Source organism: Humulus lupulus, chromosome 2 (genome assembly GCF_963169125.1).
Source record: "Humulus lupulus chromosome 2, drHumLupu1.1, whole genome shotgun sequence".
Classification (NCBI taxonomy): Eukaryota; Viridiplantae; Streptophyta; class Magnoliopsida; order Rosales; family Cannabaceae; genus Humulus; species Humulus lupulus.
In genome coordinates this window covers 61312581-61332384 of record NC_084794.1, presented here as the reverse complement: position 1 = coordinate 61332384, position 19804 = coordinate 61312581, and the positions used below count along the sequence as shown (strand labels likewise).

Genomic DNA, 19804 nt, shown 5'->3' with positions numbered 1-19804 from the left:
CGTTGCATTAAATAGTACTATTAAGATATTGCATTTAATATGAGAATCCAAAAATGCATTGAATATCAGACAGCTGCTGCAATATCCCATCTTTATTTTATATATGTGTGTATATATATATATATACACACTAATCTTTGAACAGACAAAATTCTATTTTTCTATTCTATTTCTGCTCCTCTGTTTTCTCTACTCATATCAGAGCATAATTCGGTATTTGTGTTGAGATTTTGACCCAAGTCCTTGCTGAAAGTGATGGCTGGGGGAGCCACTGTGGCTACTGGCTAGAAAGGCACATGATGCATTGACGCAGATTTTTTTTCCCACAGCAGTCAGCAACATCCCAGCACATATCCATTTATTATTTTTTTTCTCCATTGAAAAGAAAGAAAAAAAAACCCAACTTTGTACAGTAATTATCTTAAATATCAACATTTTTTTCTCCCCAGGCTTGCTAAAAAAATAATATAAAGGGTCAACTGATTTGAGTGCAAAGAAAGCTATCCAATGTATGTGTCCAAGCATCAAACTGATTGTCTACTCTTATAATTGGCCTGAAATTATTGTACAAGATACAGCCATACAGGAAACTGAGACAAAATGTCCCACAAAATAGTTCCCCTTTAAGTTGTTCACTTGCAAAAAAAATTGCAATGTATTATTGATTAATGATGAGATATAATACTACAATTAGAAAATAAGAATAAAGCTTGCCTTTGCTGTATATGTCAGGAGTGAGGAGTCAGGACTCAAGAGACTATTGTCTTAACCACAATTGATAATCTGCTCCCTTATCAACAAACTTCTGCCAGCTTCCATCCAAATTATTTTCCTTGGAAGGATTCCAATCAAAATGACCAAGCTTCATCACTAGACTGTCACCAATCTGTGCAACATAACCTTCATTGTTTGCATGGAATATCTTCACAGTGCTCCTGCAATGGATTCCGGCCCTTCTTCGAGCCTCAATCAGCTCAGTTATTATGTCACGAATGCCAAAATCGTAGAAGTGATCATAGAATATCACAGGCTACAAAAAGGGAACAAGGAGTTTAAGTTGGCTCAAGAAAAGATTATGTACTCTATATCCACCAGGTGAAGTTTTATGGAGGCTTTAATGGAATGAAGGCTACACTCAAGCAATTGAGTGGCAAAGAACTTACTGTTCCAGGATGGGTCAGAATATAGGCATATCCCTGTGCAAGCTTATCTCGTGGAAATGGCCAGTGACCCTGGAAGAAAATAGAAAGTCAATTTCCCTCAATTCAAGCTCATTAGATATAGATATCACTTTATAAATAAGTTATAACTAAAATTTGTATAGTATTTGCTTATCAAGGATAAAAGTTTGGCTTCTTAACCAACATCAAGAAGTGCCAGTCGGAAAAAGCATAGAGAGCAGCATATAAGTAGTAGACAATCGCTCTAACGAATCTTGCAAATTTGGCGATTCATACTACAGATCGTATTACCAATGTGCATGTTTATGCCTTTTTCTGAATAATTAAATGCTCGTAAGAGAGAGACCTGTGTTGATCCTGTATCATGGTTCTCTAGAAATGTGACAGCACGCGAAGGCCACCATCCCATAACTCCAGTTGGTTTGCCTTGAGGATCTATCAATCTCCAGTATTGATTATGCAGAGCAGAGTGGAGGATTCCCTGCACAAGGGCAATACCTCAAGAGTTTACATCTTCGATTGAAAATAAGAAATGAAATATCTGGGAAATTAAAATAGATATTATGAGAAACTTGAGAAAGCAGAAACATCACCTTTGTTGTGACATCAAATGCTGATGAAGTACCCCCCGTTGCATTGATCCAATTGACTATCCTTTGCCTATGAGCATCTATAATTTGAGTGTTCCATCCCCACACGCACAAAAATAAATAAATAAATAAAAGTGTATCTTATATAAAGTAAAATGATCTTTTCTAGCCGCCTAACAAATAGTGCATGACATAAATAACATGATTTGGGTTCCCTTGCTTTAATTTCTAACTCATTGTTTTGTAAAATAATTCTAGGTCCACGTACGTACTGGTAGAGCAAGATCAAAATCTTAACCCATCTTGGGTAGCCAAAAAAGTCTCCAGACATCTAGACCCCAGATGAATAATCAAACATGGTATTTTAGAAATCTCATATTCTATGCCCCAATCTGGAAGATCAATTCAACAAGTTTGTAGGCACTTAAAAAAAAAAAGCCACCCTGAAAACAGTGAGGTAGCAGGTAAATAAACTGTACGTGAATGCACACAGATCTCTCAACATTGAGCAAACACAACAGCTAAAATCCTTAAGTGAAGACTTTCTTTCGGGCCTTAAGTTCTTACCTTGATTGTAACACAAGTCGCCATGCTCATAACCTAAACTATCCCAATATTCTCCAATAGCAAATGCAGGATTTGAAGATTCAATATATTCTTTTACATAAGAACCTGAGAAGCCCCTGTGAACAACATATAAGACAAAAACTTCTACTAAAATATGTGAATAGAAATATATATTCTGAATTTATAGTACCATTCAAAACTTTCCCAAACATCCTATCATTCCAATTAGTGTAATCTGCAGTTGACAGAAGTCACTGTGATACCTCTTAAATTAGTCTCCTTTGAACGTCAAGGTGACACATGTTACATTTAGATGGCATGTTCAGTCAGAACAGTTTGAGTATAGTACTAAACAATTGAAATTGACTGGAGCATATAGAATATTAATGTCCTTAGCAGAGCCGTCTAAAGACATGACTTTATAAAGTTATGCTTCATTCATATCAATATCAGCATCTTTGACTCAAAAAGACAAAAATGGGATAGATCTCAAAGATGGAAAGCATGATGTTCATTTATTGTAAAAGTCACTGATGACCTGTAAATGCACAAGCACACAATGCTCTTAACAATACAAATAGAATTTTTATTTTTATTTTTATTTTTAAATGAATGGTGATGAGGATCTAATCTCATATACACTGCTTTCCATCCAGCTTTATCATTGTGATCTATGAATCCTAGAACAGAAATCAGCAGGAAGTGTTTGAAACACATGTAAAGCTGAAAAACTTGAGAAATACATTACCTCACAAAGTCGAGGCGCCACCCATCATAACCAATGTAATTGCGAAGCCAATTTAACCACTCTTTTATATCTTTTCTTACAAACTCGTGGGAATGATCGATGTTTGGTGCAGCATGGAATATATCACCTATGCAAAAATTAAGAGCAACTAAGTAAGATAGAATGCTCTCTCATTTTCCAGCTTAATCATCAAAATTATTATAACATGTTAATCGTTTCCAGCTTAATTATTAAAGTTAATAATGACATATTGAAATTTTCATCTATCGAACATTAACATTTAGACATATACACATGCATGTGTATGCATGTAAATATCCACATGCATGCTACTGCAAGGCATTCTATGTCAAGCACTTATAATTACTCCATCAATAAACAATTGAATGGAAAGGTACCACTAGAAGGGTTTCCACGACCCTGAAAATTTGGATCATCGCAAACAATTGCCTCAGGACCCCAAGAAAGCTTGCCACCAAAAATGTTCCAAACACCATTTGGGCTCTGAAAACAGCAATACATATATACATATTCTGTAACAGAGGCCTCAAAAATATTCTTAAATGGAACCTAAAATACTTCTGATTAAGTAACTATATTATCACTTGATCGTAACAATAGATGAGATAAAAATAAATTTTTTATATTAGTTTACCACATATGACAAGCCACCATTCTCATAGGTTCTTAGAAATGATAAATATATTCGCACTCAGAATAATTTGAAAAAAAAAGAAGAATTTGTATAACAATGTCTAACCTGTTTATGTGCACACCGATGATTCAGTACAACATCTCCCAAGGCCTATATTCATAGAAATACAGACATAGCACCAGGTTTTAAAACCAAATTTAACATCCAAAACTCAACTTCAAATAAAAAAAATCACAAACATACCAAAAGGTCTTGAGAATGCATTTCTTCAATGCAGTGTTTAAGTTCCTCCTCAGAACCATATGCTGAGTTTAAATTGTACAGATCCGAAGGCATATAACCTGCATGTCATTAGATAATCAATATCTACTGTCTGCTATAAAATATATATAAAATAATTACAGTATATAGATATATCTAAAGAGTCTAAATCAGTGAAGATTAACAGATCAAAATACTACGCAAAATAATAATAATAACAAAAATTAAAAAGTTCTATCTTGAAACGTACACCAATAGACTTTCCTTTTTGAGAGAAATAAATATTCATATATCCAAAACACATAAACAGGATGTGTGGGTCAAGTGGCCAACAATAACATACTAATACTAAAATAAAAGAGATTGCAAATCCACAAGAAGAGGAAAATCACTAAACAATTTCATCTCCTTTAGATGTTCCTGCAACAAGTCATATATGTCAAAAAGGAAAGCACATTTTAATTTTACGAGAGCCATAAAAACTATATCTAAACAAGAACAGACCAAAAAGGCATTTGAACCGTAAAGCATTTTGGGGGAAATAATCATAAGGGTCGTTACAAATTCATAAGTCATAGAACTCATCACAATCAAATTTCCCTCCAAAAATAGAAAAGGAAGAAGTGATGGAAGAAATTGGAAGCATATGAGAGACCTTGAGGAGCTACTGATTGTGTTGGAGGAGGTAACCAAACTGCTGTTATCCCAGATTGTGATAAATCAGCAGCTTTAGGAGCCAAATCCTGGTACCACTGCCTTCTCCAGCTTTCCCAGTTGAAAGCTTGAAACTTCACAGGAAAACAATGCTTAGATAATGCGATTTCTAACTTTTTGACAACATTAGGCATACATGAATTCATACAAGAGGAAAGAAAAAGCAAAGCAAGTAATCTTGACAATAAAGTGATAGAATAAGCAGCATCACTCTAACAAGGGATGGCACCTTGACCGTATTTTCAAAAAATAAAAAATGATCAAGGTAACTCAGATCAGTCTTGCAAACATGTTCCAATGTTCTATTACAGATGAGGTTAAACTAATTCCTCAGAATCCAAATAGTTGAAATAGCATGAATATGGCACCTTCACCTTATTTTTTTTTTTAAAAAATGATCAAGGTAACTTAGATCAGTCATGCAAAAATGTTTTAAAGTTCTATTACAGATGTTTAGCCTGATCTGTAACAGAACAAGTCCTCAGAATCCAAATAGTTGAAATAGCATGAATATGAGTGAACATCAGGATAAAGAATGAATCAATTAGCTACAGCAGACCACATAACCCTAGTTATTTTACAAATCCAAACACAGTAACTTGTACAATATACAATCAAGAAACAATCAAGAAACAGAAATAATAGGCATTTCCGTATGAAACATAAAAAACCCTCTACAATATACAATTTTAGATGGAAAGAACCTAATTATCATATTAGTGTGGATGAAGTCCAAACCATGTGAAATTCACATTTTTCTATAATGAGTATTGATCAGGTTACTAACCACAATCTCTCGTCCAGTTCCAGTTCCTGGTTCTGCATTCAAGTTCATGTTAAGATTACATGTGTATCCAATTAAAGAAGATGTAAAAGCAATTATTTGAAGACACAAGCAAAACTTACCTAATTTTGTTTGTTCAGGGGTCCTCTGCCACTGTATGGTTTTTCGCTGAAGAGCGCGTTCCAGGGCTTTGCGTTTCTTCTCTATTGTTTCTTTTTCAATGACATGCTCAATTAATGTATCCCCTTCTTTCAGCTTTTCTTGAGCAATGGACCATACTTCATCAGGTTTGGGCAAGTCCAAAGTTCTAAATTTTGAAGTTAGAGCTTCAGCAACATCAACCTTTCTTGGTGGAAACTTTGGACGGATAGTGCATATCCTCCTTGCTCTCCATTGAGGTATCTCTCTACGAGGACCGTCACTTAGAAGTTTCCACTTCTTTGAATCATCATCACTCAAAAGATCTATCCTCCCACCATTAACAACGTAAACAGATTCTTTATCCACTTCATCTATTGAACTTTCCTTCAACAACAATGACTCTGCCAGATTTGCCCTCTGTCTCCACATTTTCGAAGCATCTTCAGATGTCTTCAATGACCTTTGAAGTGCTTCACATCTTTTTAGATAGGCATTATCTCTGGAACGTGTAATTTCTTTGGCAGCCTCAATAGCAGCTTTGATGCTTTGTACCTCAGCCTTAAAAGACTTTGTCGCAGCCTTCTTTCTTTCTGAGACATCTTTCCTCATTTTCTCCATCAGAGACATGATTTCCTCCTCTTTCTGGAGGGTTCTTTTACTGCTTGATTCCTGAAATTCCAGTAATGCTTTCTCAGCATTGCTAGCACGAATCTCAGATGCACGTGCCTGTGTGTGGGCATTTTCCAACTCCAATTTCAACCTATCAACCTCACTTCTTAAAACCAATAATTGAGATTCTAAATCATTTACTACCCTATTTAACTTTATATTTTCAGACTGGACAGAAACAATCTCATCAACTTGATCTAGGCCATCAGCAAATGCAGACACTGCTTTTGTTGCGTGATCACCGGCTTTTGCTGCCACATCAAGGGCCTTCTCTATGGCATCTTTAGACTGTTCGACTATTGACAATATAGTACCTTCAGTGGCTTCCTTAATTTGCTTTTCTATCTGATAGGCTGCTTCAGCAGCAGAAGTTTCAGCAGCTGAAACTCTAAGCTGAGCATCTTCTAGTATGTGAGAAGTAGCCTGCTGAAAAGCAGCCTCTGCAAACTTTTCTACTTGTACTGCAAGCTCAACAGCATCTTGTTTCGCAAGGACCAACTTAGACTCCAATGAGAACCTCTCCTCCACTGATTCCTGCAGCTTCTGGTGGAACAAAGACTTGGCTGCCTCAAGTTCTTTTATAGCCAGTTCCTTGTCATGCAATATGGTAGCAACATATTCCTGCTGTTTAGCCTTAGAACGGGCCAACTCCTCTAGCAGCTGATCTCTCTCTTTCTCAATGGCTTTTTGTCTTGCTTGGGCATCTGAAAGAGATTTTCTGGTTTCTATCAATTCCTCTTCTTTTATCCCTAATGCTTCACTTCTTTCTGATGAAAAAACATCCCTCTCATCGCCCAAGTCAGTGATAGTGTCACTGGAATCATCCTGCCATCAAAACCAAAACCATAACTACTTTTGTACTTTCTCCCCTTTCTGGAATTTAAAAGACAAATAAATTATGTAAGATCAGATAAAGTAAGTTGTCTTCTTTGCCAATATATATATTTTTTTTTCTCCAAGAAAATGACCCCTCAAAACTCAGGTTACTCAACAAAGGATTTCTTTTAATCTGGGCATATTGTTTCATAATTTCATTAATACTTGAAAATTACACACTAAAAGCTTTTTAAATAATATTTGATGACTGTATCAAGGCATATTGTTGCATTATTCTTCTTCTCGTATTGGAATGAACATAAATTGTGGTGAGAAGAATCATACCATGCTTGAAAAAATTCTACTTCTTGATTTACAAACAATCGGATATTTGGTAGGTGGTCTGCAGGAATTAGATTTTTATCATGATCAAAACTCAAAACTTCAAATGACATATCATAGCTGTCATTATGGTTAAAAGAAAATGAGATTAAACATCTCAAAAAGAAAAAAAAAATCCATGTCAAACAAATTAAGAAAAGAACAATTTTGATTAGTGTATACGCACTTTTTTCTTCTTGAAGCAGTCCTATAACAAACAAGACGCCGTCCTATACATGAGTCCGAAACACCTTTGCCATCAGCACCTGGAGAACCTATGGCATAGCGGGGAAGAACCCCAAATGCCATGGCAGGCAATAAAGTAGCGCCCATTTCTTCCTGTTTAAACAATCACCGTTAAACACCTCCCCCCAAAAAAAATCTCACTAAATCATATAAATTAGTGAATATAAGTTATTTACAATACCCAGATTCTGAGATTCATCCAATCAACATAAAATTATAAAAAAAAATACGACCCAGATTGTAAAATACTCCACCGGAAAATCCCACGACGGATATATAATGGCAGGCCATAAAAAAGCAACTCAATAATATATAGCATATGCATTTATCAATGCCCATAAAATTACAGTCTACAGAACTAGAAGCTTACTTGAATTATCCAGAACCAGTAATTGTTAATCTGTACTCGAAAACATAAATGCAATCAACACAAACATCTCAAATGAAAACAGAAATGCGTCTGTGAAATTTGACAAAGTTGAGTGGCCAGTGACCACACATCCATGTTGCTCCATAAATTACAAAGATTAATAATAGTAATAGAAGTCTGACCTGATCCTAATATTGAAAGCACTTTGTAGAAACTGCGCGTGTGGTTTACATCTTTTGACGTTTATTTGGTTTTTGGGTGAGTGAGTGAAATCGTAACGGGTAACGTACAGATCAGAGAAATAGGAGCTGTAGTGGCGGGGAGACTCAGACTGAGGCCTTTATTTATTTATGTGGCCATTGTCGAGGAAAGGGCATTTGATTGGAAAAGGGTACTTTTCAGCTTTGAGATTGCAAATTTCTCTTTTGACTCTCTTTTTCTTTATAGTTTAATAATATCACACCATTATAGAAAAATGATTAGTGGACGTAAAAAATTCAATTATTCATTAGTTAAACACAGTACTGCGTTCAATATATATTGGGTATGTCCTAATTTCCGGCTTGGAAAGTAAAATCTATAATAATTAATTATATTAGGATAGTTCATAGTTGGGTAAAAATGACATGTGCTTTACTTTTACGGTCACTCACACCCTCACCTCACGGGTAGTGCCCAAGCGAATCGTAAAAGCCAGAAAGTCTTTTCCTAAATCTTTGCTTTTTTGGCAAAGCACGAGAGAGTCAGAGTCAAGCATAACCATAATTAATAAAAGACACAAAAACCATGAAAATGACCGGTAATTTTTCAAGTTGTTCAGGTGATTATGTGGTTCAAAATATATATTACAAAACCAACGTCTTGTCCTCAGGGATGTAAATCTTTAGGGGGGAGGGCTTTGTCCGCCTATGAGGTGGGAATGGGATTCTGTTTGTAAATATGGAAAAAACAGGAACGAAGAGCATTTCTCATTTTTTATGCAAAATCGGAGCGCAGAGAGGGGGACACTCTTAGCCTCCACTCCGGTCCCATTTACATTATGATTATATGATATAATTCTAGGAATGGACTTCCTTAATCTAAATAATTTAGAATTTCTTAAAAAAATTAAATATAAAAATAATACAAAAGAAATTATATACAAAAATAATAACCAAGTTGGTGTAATTTTAAAATTTAAAGATTAGCATTAAAAGGTATCTAATTTTTGTTTAGATGCATACAATTATGTGTCTATACATGTATAATGGGGTTAGAAATAATTTAGAAATTTTTTAGTGTATTGATCAGATTTTGACTTTTAAGTCAGAGTGAGAGACGACATGTCGTCTATATACAAAATTATGGTTGAAGATAAATGGCAACATCATCACTTATTAGTCACTATTTAACGGTGATATGCATTTGCTTGTGCTACAACCAATACATGTTTTTGGGGTGCAACCAATTGGGACGTTTACTTAAGTTAGTGCTAATACTATTAAAATAGGTTTTTTGATCCAAAAGGTATTGATGACACCTAAAAAAATATCTCAAGGACTAAACCTGATATCACAAAATCCTTTTCTAAAAATTGCTTACTACAAAGGATTACAAGGTTTGTTATATCCTAAATCTAATTTTCTTCTCAAGAACCCTTAAGCAATACTTGTGTAGGTGGAAATATAAAATTTAAACAAAGTTTTTTTAACTTGTTCAAGCTTTTTGGTTGTTTTCTCATATTAGTTATTGGTGGTCTTACCATTTGTCTTCTCTAAGTTATATTATTTTATATAATATAATGGTAGATTAAATAATGTGACGTATGTAATTTGTCACACCTTGTAACATATTATTGAGAGTTAAGATAATGGACACATGTGTATGTCCAAATATAATATATTTTGAAGTTATAAATTCAGTTACAAATTTGTAATTCTCAAATATTACCTAAAAATGTGTAGATTTAGAGTTACACATTTGTGTTTGAATTTCATAAAGTCATTATGTAATATGGTTGTTGAAGACATATTTTTAACTCACATTAGGTGTATGGAGGTTATAAAATCATATGGGAAAGGGTTTGAGACGTTTTGGAAAAATAGAAAATTGGAAGGCTGAAACAGGCCTGGGAGTCAATAGCCAGCGGTCGCAGCCAGACATGTAACGCCCTGGATAGCCAAGACCGTTACACTGTGTGATTATAAAGGTGCAAGACTCGCTAAACAAGTCATTTTAGTCAAACGTGTCATTAATTGAGGTGTTCTAGGGTTAAAAGATATTTTGGCCTCAAAAGATACATTTCATAAAGTATAAACCATTTACAGCAGGGATCCCTGAAACCATTTAGTGTTTACAAACAGATTTACAAAAAAAGCAAAAGTCAAAGACAATATTGGCCCTACTAAGCAAAACAGGTGATTCCGGTCCTTCTGTCCCTGTAACCTCCTCAACCGTGGCAATTGAGCGGCCTGACATGTACATCCACCCTGCAGAGCTCTCCAGTCAGGGCTGATCAATCTTGCCTTTACCTCTACCTGCACCACGCAGCACCCGTGAGCCAAGGCCCAACAAGAAAACAACATACACAGCATAAACAATATTATCATACAGACATTCCAATAAGCATGTTCAGATATTCAATCCACAGCATATAAGCACACCTCAAGGTACAAGTAACCTCATCTATACTCAGATTATTCAACAATCTCATTAATCATGTTCATAGCCAAGTATAATAATCAATTAACACAAATACTAGGGTCGACACCTTAGGTCGCACCCTCTGTTTAACCCACTGACTCCGACCCGCTTAAACCGAGCTCAGTGCATAATAAGCTGTCCTCAGATACCAGTGTCCGAGCCGTGCCAATTGCACAAGTTAACCGTGGCACACTTAGGCCGTTGGTTACAATTTACATGGCATAATATCATTCTTTCAATCATATATATCAGGGAGCCCTTAGTCCCGTTCAAATATTCAATCGGGTGTAGTTTTCTTACCTTTGGCTTCTAGATGAACTAGTTACGGGCGATACTCCTTGAGCGCGATCCGATCCCCGAGCCCTAGCTTAGCACCTAGTCACAACCATGATAAAGGATACCATTAACAATCTTAAATGAGCTTCTAGACAAAGTTCTAGTCCTCGAAACATTGAACTTCACCAAATATGGTAAAAGATTCAATCCCGAGCACCCTAGGTTAAATTCTCAAGCCTAAAATCTCAAAATCCCAAAATCTCTTAAGCGCCCCGGCATAGGCCATCCATGCCGCGGCATGGCCCCCAAACAGAACCATCTAAGGCACAAAATCAGGTGAGGGCCACGGCATTGCTTGGACCATGCCACGGCCCGCCCTCCTTCCTCAGCATGCAACAGCCTCGAAGGGTCGCGGCTCACCAAAAACCATGCCGCGGCCCGACCCTTCGAACCCAGAAAAATCCACAATTTTCAATCTCTAAACCTCACCTTAAGCCATCCCAAAGCCCCCAACTCAAAACCAATTAATAACAACATCATTAGAACGATTTAAACAACACAATCCAACCAAAAATCCAGCCTAACACTCACCAAAATCCCAATTCCAATTTCTAAGATTTCAAACCCACAGAACTCAAAACCAGCCATGAAAACTCTCAAATTCAACCATCAAACTTTAAATTAAACCTTACCTCAGCTGTAGAATCGTTTCTCCAAGGATCCCCTAGCCTATCTTCAGAGTTTTAAGCCTCAACCCCACCTTGAATGTCAAAACCACAACTATTAAAAACTCAGCCATTTCTCCTTAAATTTCTAACCTCATAAACGAAAATTAATGCTTACCTTGGCTCCAATTCAAACCTTGATTAGTTCCTTGAGCTAATCCTCTGGTTGAGCCCTTCAATTCCCCTAAGTTTCAGTCAATTTCCCCTTTGAAAATCAGGGTTTTGCCTTTGCTAAGAGAGAGAAGGAGAGAAAGGTCAGTTTAAACTTGTGTCTACTGTTTTCTAACATATTCCTTAAGTCTATCCTTAAGTTATCAGACTAATCCCAAAGCTCGGGGTGCCGGAAACGTCCCCGAGGGCAAAACGGTAAAATCCCCCAATAATCCCGCCTAGACATCCTAACCTCGAATATATCTCCAATTATTTATTTTCATAACCCGATAGTCTAAATCACTACCCGATACCTAAAATACCCCTGACTTGTCCAAAGTCAATTATAATGCCCCGTTGTGACTTTTCTCGCTATCTAGCCCTAGGATCGCCTCGAGTCGCCGGCTACAGAATTATCCACATAATAATGTGGTTCTCACATTTATCATATATGAATATCATATTATCATCAATTACCATACAAACATTACTAATCATATAATTACACATTTAAATCACATTAAATCCATTATTTCCCTCCTGGTATACTAATCAAGACCCTTAAGCCTCATTAGCAAATTTGGGTCGTTACAAGACATGTCCTAGGCCGCGGCCAGGGGTGCTGACAGCCAACTCTATTTTTTCAGTTTTTTTCAATTTGAATGGTTCTAACATCCAAAGTAACTCCCAAATCTTCATTTAATTCCATAAACATCCAATTAAATATTGGTAACAACCATGGGGTTGGTGGAATTTGAAATTCAAGAGATATCTCAAAACTCTATAAATATGAGTCTAATTGTAACGCTCCAACTTCCCTAATATGGCTTAGTGCCATGATTATGGGGCCATGAGGGCAATAATTGAGTTAATTATGTGTTTATGTGTTATGAGTATATTGTTATGTGAATTATGTGAATGGCATGATGATATAATCATGCTTGCATGTTTAAGTGTATTAAATATGCATGTGGGCATGTGTTTTTATTATAAGGGCATTTTCATAATTTTGACCCGTTGAGGGTATAAGTGTAAATATAAGTGATTTATAAATGTGACCACATTATTATGTGAATATATTTGAGTTACTCAGCACGAGGCGATCCTAGTGAGCAAGGTAGCAGAAAAGTCACAATGAGGTAAAATACCCGGCTTGGGGTGAACTTAGAGGTATCTAGGTAATTTGGTCAATTATCGGGATTTATTGAGTAACGGGAATTAATTGATGAATATTTGGTTTGATATAATTATTTTAAGAATTAGTGGGAATTTTGGGGAAAGGACTAAAATGCCCTTGGGAATGCTTTGGGGCTAAGTTAAGGGTTAGGGGTAAAATAGTCTTTTGGCCACCTAGCTAGTGAAAAGAGGCTAAGGTTGATGGGTTGGGGTCATTCACGTGTAAGCTAATTTTCTTCCTCTCTTGGTGTGTTTACTTAGTAACCTTGAATCTAGAGATCAAGCCAAGTGCAATTTTGGTGAAGATTGGAGAGTGTTTTGGGGGTTAGAAGCTACTAAGCTAAGGATCTCAGTAGGGTTTCGATTCGGGCAAAGGGAATTCAAGTAATTCTCTGGTTCTTTCCTTTTCTAATGGTCTTCTTGAGTTTCTTTTGGTTTTGATTCCTAGGGATTAGTTTTATGGGTGTTTTGTGGTGAAATGAATATAGGGTTTTGTTGCCTAAGCTATGTGATATGTTTTTGGGGTTGAAATCCTGTTAGAAACATCTAAATGGGTCAAATTTGGGGTCTAATTCTGCTAGAATCATTGGTTTGGAAAATTGGGGAAGAACACTTATGTTCAGGGCTCTGTTTAGGTTTCTAGCGACCCAGTGTCTCAGGAAGGGTGAAACTGAACTTCAATTTGGGGGCTTGAGTTGAAGGGTGCGACCACGCCAATGCCCTAGAAACCCCAAATTTTATGTGGGCACAACCGCGCCAAGTGCCTCGAAAAGTGGTTTAGCTTAATTTTTAAGAGTAAGGCCTGGGGGCTCGAGAATCCAGTTTCGGAGCCCACTTAGGGGCTCGGGGGACATTTTTAGCGCCCCGTTAACTGGGATCAGTGGTTCTAAGAGTTAGAGTTCAGATTGGAACTCGAGATTTAGGGTTGATTCCTAATAAACCTATACTTGTATTGTGACTATGGTTTCCGCCAAGCTCAGGTTAGGGATAGCACTTGAGGTAGTTTCTTTATTCGCACGAAGCTCAAGGTAAGAAAACTACACCTGATACGTGAGATATGTGATTAAAGCTTGGCCCGATCATTAAATGTAGATATGATTAGGGCTCGGGCCCTTGTTAATGAGCATGATTATAATTATTCCTATGAATACCTGATTAAGCATACTGGAATGTGTTGTATTTGTTTATATGATGAATATACTATGTGTATGATTATTCCTGATTGGAAGCTCGGCTTATAAGCCATGGTTGGCACTATGTGTGCAGAACGCATGCCGCTATGGATAGGCCACCCTGGCAGTATATTATGCACTTTTCTGGCTCGAATGCCACTTGAATAAATAGAAGTGCACGCACTTGTGTGACTTTGTGGTCGCATACTTGTATAATGTGTCTACTTGGTTACAGTTATTACTGCTAAGAATGATGTTTATACTCTGTTGACTATCTGAATCTATTTAATTAAGTTTTCTTGCTGAGCCTTGGCTCACGGGTGCTATGTGGTGCAAGTAAGGGTATGAGAAGCTTGGCCAGTCATGAGTTGGAGAGCGTTAGGGGCGGTGTGTACATATGTAGTCAGCTCGACCGCCACGACAGAGATATCGTAGAGAAACTAGGGTTGGACCTTGCTTTGCCGCTTAGGTCGGCTTATTTTGTAATCCTTGAGTTGTAAACGACTTTTAAACTCTATATTGGGATCCTATGTAAAGACTAAAGATTTTTATGGAAATGTTTATTCCTTGACCAAAATTTTTAATACCTGAGCTATTAGTTGCTTAATCACATGTTTTAGTCCAACTGACTCGTTTAGCGAGTCCATCACTATTTTAAACACACGTTGTAACGGTCCTTGATTAGTAGGGCGTTACACTAATGCTCACTTGTAAGACACGTAATTTTCCATCCACAAACACTTGGCTGGAAAATACACTATAGAGGCTTGATAATTCCATAGAGCTATTTCCTTGTAAAATCCCTTAGTGCTTAGAGAATAGGGGAAATAAGCTTTTGGACACAGATCTTGAACCTTGTTCAAGTTGATGATCTCCACTACTCTACACTTTGGTTGTGTGAGAGTTTGTGTTCTTTCTATTGTTCTTATTTCTTTCTTTTGTTCTTATTGTTTTGATTTTGTAATCTTCTTCTTCTACATCTTTCTATTTACTTGTATTTTGTGCAATTGAGTTGTAACATTTATTTAATCAATATTGTTGTTGACCCTCAATTTGACCAACGACACGGAGTCAAATCTACGACAGAATATGAGATGACAAGTAAGAGTTTAGCCTAATGGTAAGAAGAAAACACAAACGATTTATAGTGGTTCGGCCCCAAAGAATGGTAACGACCTACGTCCACTTAGTGCTATTATTAATATTGAATCTCAAAGCCATGATCAAAGAACTAGGGTTCTTGAGTTTCACAAACCTTGGGATAATTACAATAAAACAATGGATAATCACATTATAGCTTTCTCTCTCAATACTCAGGAAAAATATTCAGAGATCAAAAGTCATTTCCTTGAGCTATTTCATGCATATTTATAGGCTCAATGAGGGTTACATGGGCCAATGGGCCTTTATCTTTCCTTAATAACCGCATATCAAGGTAATAAAGAGGAAATATTCAATACAATTATTATAGGATTACAATCTTAGAAGTAAATAAATCAAATTATACGACCAGGCTGGTCGTACCTAATAGTTAGGCTTGACGAAGTGATGTGCCTCTGGTCGATAGTCGAACAACACTTCCACCACGTGTAGACCACGTGTGAAAAATCCTTGCCACGTCATCAGCAGCCGTTTTTTGGGTAAACATTTGCCCCCCAAGTTTATTTATTGCGACCAGCAATAAGTAAACTTAGGAAACTGACCCTTCGCTTACTCCACCAAACCTGTCAGAGTTGTCCATGCCCTCTCAGAAAAAGCAATCAATCATGTCTAATCAAGCCTTTTTGGTTTCCCAAAAACTTGTCTGACGGCTATTACACTTCCCCATACTCAGAAAAAGTAATTCATGATTACCTCTTTTATCGTGTCGCAATCACTATATATAATACCCCAAATCCATATTTTTACTTTTTACTTTTCACTCGCCATTTTCTTGTCAAGAACTCCTAAGAACCTCGACTTTCAAAACCCAAAGAATTTTAAGAGCTTCCATCGTTGTTCTAAGGATCCTCCATCTGGATGCTCAAAGCTTGTGTTCCAGACCCCTCTTTTCATCCAAGTAAGTTTTACGAACCCCTTGGACGTTTGATATGCCATGCAAAACTGTTCTTTATGTATTCAAATTTGTGTTTTTGACTGTTCTTGACCGAAACTATTTTGGGGTAATGGGCATGTTGATCGATGCTTGATAGGGAAGTGAAATAGTGTTGTATAGGGGTTAAGAGCCAATTTGATAGTCGAGACCGTAGATTTAGGGCGTAAAATCGAAGTAAAAAATTGATTTTTAAGCTAGTTGAAAAACTAGGTTTTTCCCACCCTCTCGGAGTTGAAAAAGTTTTCTCTTGAAATTTTTTTTACTTCCGCTTTTCAATCTGTTTCTCAAACTGCTCATATAAAACTTAGTGTTTTTGCTAGAATGTTGCTAGCCATATAAAAGCTTAACTTTTATATGCGAGCAACGTTATTCTAACTCTCAACACAGATTTTTAGGCTTTATGTTCTCATCTCCCCCTTTCTCTGTTCGCAGTTTTTCATGCAAGATCCATGGGGAGGTGAGAGACCCATCGACGATGACTTGCTAGCTCAATTTCTTGAGGACGAGGAGCAACTGTCGCTGTTGATACAAGAAATTCCTTTTTCTCAAGCTACCCCAAACATTTCATCATCCCCGCACCAAAATATGGGTCGTGTTAAGTCTAAAGCCCAGAAAAAGAAACCTTCTAACCCTTCAAATCAGCCTGGTCCTCAGGCTGAAATTCCCTCGACCAGTGGTTGAGAAAGAAATATCCCCGCCCCCAGCATTCAAACTCGCGCTCAACCTCGACACGCTATTCAACTAGATGTTGAATGGTATGTCGCTCCTCATAGCCGAGTAACGATTAGGATGATTGCCAATTATATTAAAAAATATGGACTTCCTGGGGTGACCCTAGTCCAACCCACCAGAGACCAAAGGGAAAATCTGCCTGGAGGCGCGTACAGCACCTGGTCGAGGTACCATATCGAGGCAGGAGTGATCCTGCTTCTTCATCCTTTTTTCCAGGGAGTGGCCAATTATTTTGGGGTCGCTCCTTTTCAAATAACCCCCAACGAATATAGAATGCTTTCTACCCTCTATATCCTCTATAGCCATAAGAAATGGCTTGTCCCCACGCCACATGAGGTCAACTACCTGTTCGACCTAAAATCCAACCCCAACCAGGAAAACACGAGGTTTTTCCACTTCTGTCACCAGGAAACAGGTCGCACTTTCCTGACTGACACTACTTTTATCTCGAACGTGGGGAAGTACCATCTGGAGTACTTTCTGACTACTGACATGGTCGCAAACAACTTGGCCTTCACACAAGGAGGTAAAGTCTTTGCACCTCTGGTCATTTATTTTTCTTAAATTTTTACTGCATTTCCCATAGATTTTTAGCGCCTTTCAGGCCCATGGTTGCGACCAGACCCTACTCCAGACATGGAAGTCCGATCAGCCCTCTTGGCCAGCCTGACTGACGTGGAAAGGAGCATCAAGCATCTGGTTATAGAGGCCAACCTTAGGCTAGTTGGGCTTTTGGCCCCTCACCAGGATGTGAGGGAGTCAACAGCGGGAAGTGCCACTGGCGAGGAGATTCCCAAGCAGCACCTAGACGTGTCACAACCTCAAAGGAGGAGGACAACTGGAGTGAAAATCAGGGAACCCTCCAGCACCCTGCGAGCTGCTGCTCACCCCGCCCCACTGGGAAAGAGAAAAAATAAAGTTACCAACCTCTCGAGCCTCTCGACGAATCTTCGGATGAGAACGGTACTGATCTCTCGCTCTTAGATAGTTTGCCAATTCCCTGTCACTTGTTTGAGGGGGATGGTAATTTTAAGTACGCTCCCAATTTAGATTCAGACTTCTTCATGCCAGAGAGTGAGTGTAACACTAGTAAAGTAAATAATGTAGTGACCAGTAATGATAGCTCGGGTATTTTACTTACGATTTTCTTTGTTTCTTTTCCTGACATAACATACTCAGTCGTTAGTACTATCTCACTGTTCATGCATTTGCTTTCTTGCAGACATGGAATTCAAAAATGTGTTCAATATGTACTGTACTCCCGAGGCTCCTGAAGCTCCTGCGAGCAAGAAGAAAACAAGCAGGCGGCATCAAGGGGAAAGCAGTAAAGCGCCTCCAGCCAAGAAATCCCGTACTGCAGACCCTCCAGCAAACGTACCCTCAACAAATGCAACACCACCTCCTTCTCCCCTCGAGCGGCAATCTCCGCCTGCTCCGGTCGGGTCGACACCTTCCCCACCAGCTCCAGCTGACCAGACTCAGCAGGCTGCCCCTGCTTCCACTGGGGGTGACATATCGAGTCATGCCCTAAGGTCAGCCAAGGACAGGATGGCAAAAATTTTGAAGCACAAACGTTGCCGAGAAGCGATGGCTGGGACAAAGACGATGGACGTCGACCAGATCTTAACCTGCGCTCTAAACGAGCTCGCAAGTGTAAGTTGTCTTTTTTCTACGGAGACTAAATCCTTTTATTTATTATAGTCAATTTAACTTTTGTGCTAATCGCAGGCAATGCTAACCGTGACTACCGGCCGTCTCCACTCGGGAGCCATCACCGAACAGTCCAAGACTTCCGAGGAACGGCACGCTAAAGAACTCAAAGCTGCCGAAGCAAAATATGCTAAATAGCTTGAGGTTGCTCAGAAGACAAATGCAACACTGCTCGAGGAGAAAGACAAGCTGGCTGAGGAGTTAAGGGAGAAGCAGACTGCTCTAGACAAGGCCGTCGAGCAAAGAGACCAGTTCAAGGAGTCTAACCGCATTAACTACCGCGAGGCTAAAAAACTCGAGGAGGACTTGATTGCGAGCAGACAGGAGACTACAAAGTTGGAAGGCCGGATCGAGGAACTTGAAAAAGCCAACGCCAGCAATTTGGAGAGGTACAAGAATGCCACAGTTAAGTGTTTCTACGACTTCTGGAAACACAACCAGGAGGTCGACTTCAGTTATCTTCCTGAGCGCACGAGGCATGCTGAGATAGTCTGCTGCGCTGCTTGTCTGGCAGAAGAAGAGAGAGCAAGGATACCTGCCTCGCCCGAAATCTCTTTGGCCACTGGCATGGACGGGGTGGACAATGAAGCTACAACTTTCGTCGACCAGGACACCTCTCAAGATCTTCCTGCTTCGTAGTCTGATATTTTTCTTTTATCCTTTTATCTTTTAAATACACGATCTATGGGTCATGATGTAAAGACAATATAATTTTTATTATTGTGCGGGCAGCTACTTTTTTCTTTTAACAAAAAATTACATCCGAGCAGTTACTGCTCGCGGTGTAAAGCGATTCCTTTTGATATTATAATATTTGTCTTTTATTATAACATCTGTTTGCATGACCGAACTTAGCATAGTACTTTGGTTTGATTTAACAAAATACAAAATTTTGAAAAATACCTAAGTACCCTATCATGCTTTCACTTATTTTGCTCATGTGTTTACATACCTCTCGATATG

The 19804-nt window shown here is 38.1% G+C and overlaps 2 protein-coding genes across 4 annotated transcripts; one reads left to right on the top strand and one right to left on the bottom strand.

Annotated features, from left to right (window-relative positions):
- Positions 1 to 514: 514 nt before the first annotated feature.
- Positions 515 to 8547, bottom strand: LOC133817897 (uncharacterized). Of its 3 annotated transcripts, XM_062250529.1 has the most exons (16): positions 8306 to 8547; positions 8124 to 8153; positions 7695 to 7846; positions 7472 to 7529; positions 5623 to 7135; positions 5504 to 5535; positions 4658 to 4790; positions 3985 to 4082; positions 3847 to 3891; positions 3485 to 3590; positions 3087 to 3213; positions 2339 to 2454; positions 1775 to 1851; positions 1528 to 1662; positions 1164 to 1232; positions 515 to 1030 (listed from the first exon to the last, which is right to left on the bottom strand). In XM_062250529.1, exons 3-16 carry the CDS (start codon positions 7838 to 7840, stop codon positions 758 to 760), a joined length of 2928 nt encoding a protein of 975 aa, XP_062106513.1. In that variant the 5' UTR covers positions 7841 to 7846; positions 8124 to 8153; positions 8306 to 8547; the 3' UTR covers positions 515 to 757. The 3 variants fall into 3 exon arrangements, with proteins under 3 accessions (XP_062106513.1, XP_062106514.1, XP_062106515.1); XM_062250530.1 differs by lacking the exon at positions 8124 to 8153; XM_062250531.1 differs by lacking the exon at positions 8306 to 8547 and having other exon boundaries at positions 8124 to 8277.
- Positions 8548 to 18355: 9808 nt separating this feature from the next.
- On the top strand, positions 18356 to 19480 carry LOC133814329 (uncharacterized). The gene is made up of 3 exons (XM_062247303.1): positions 18356 to 18784; positions 18980 to 19230; positions 19297 to 19480. Exons 1-3 carry the CDS (start codon positions 18356 to 18358, stop codon positions 19478 to 19480), a joined length of 864 nt encoding a protein of 287 aa, XP_062103287.1.
- Positions 19481 to 19804: the final 324 nt, after the last annotated feature.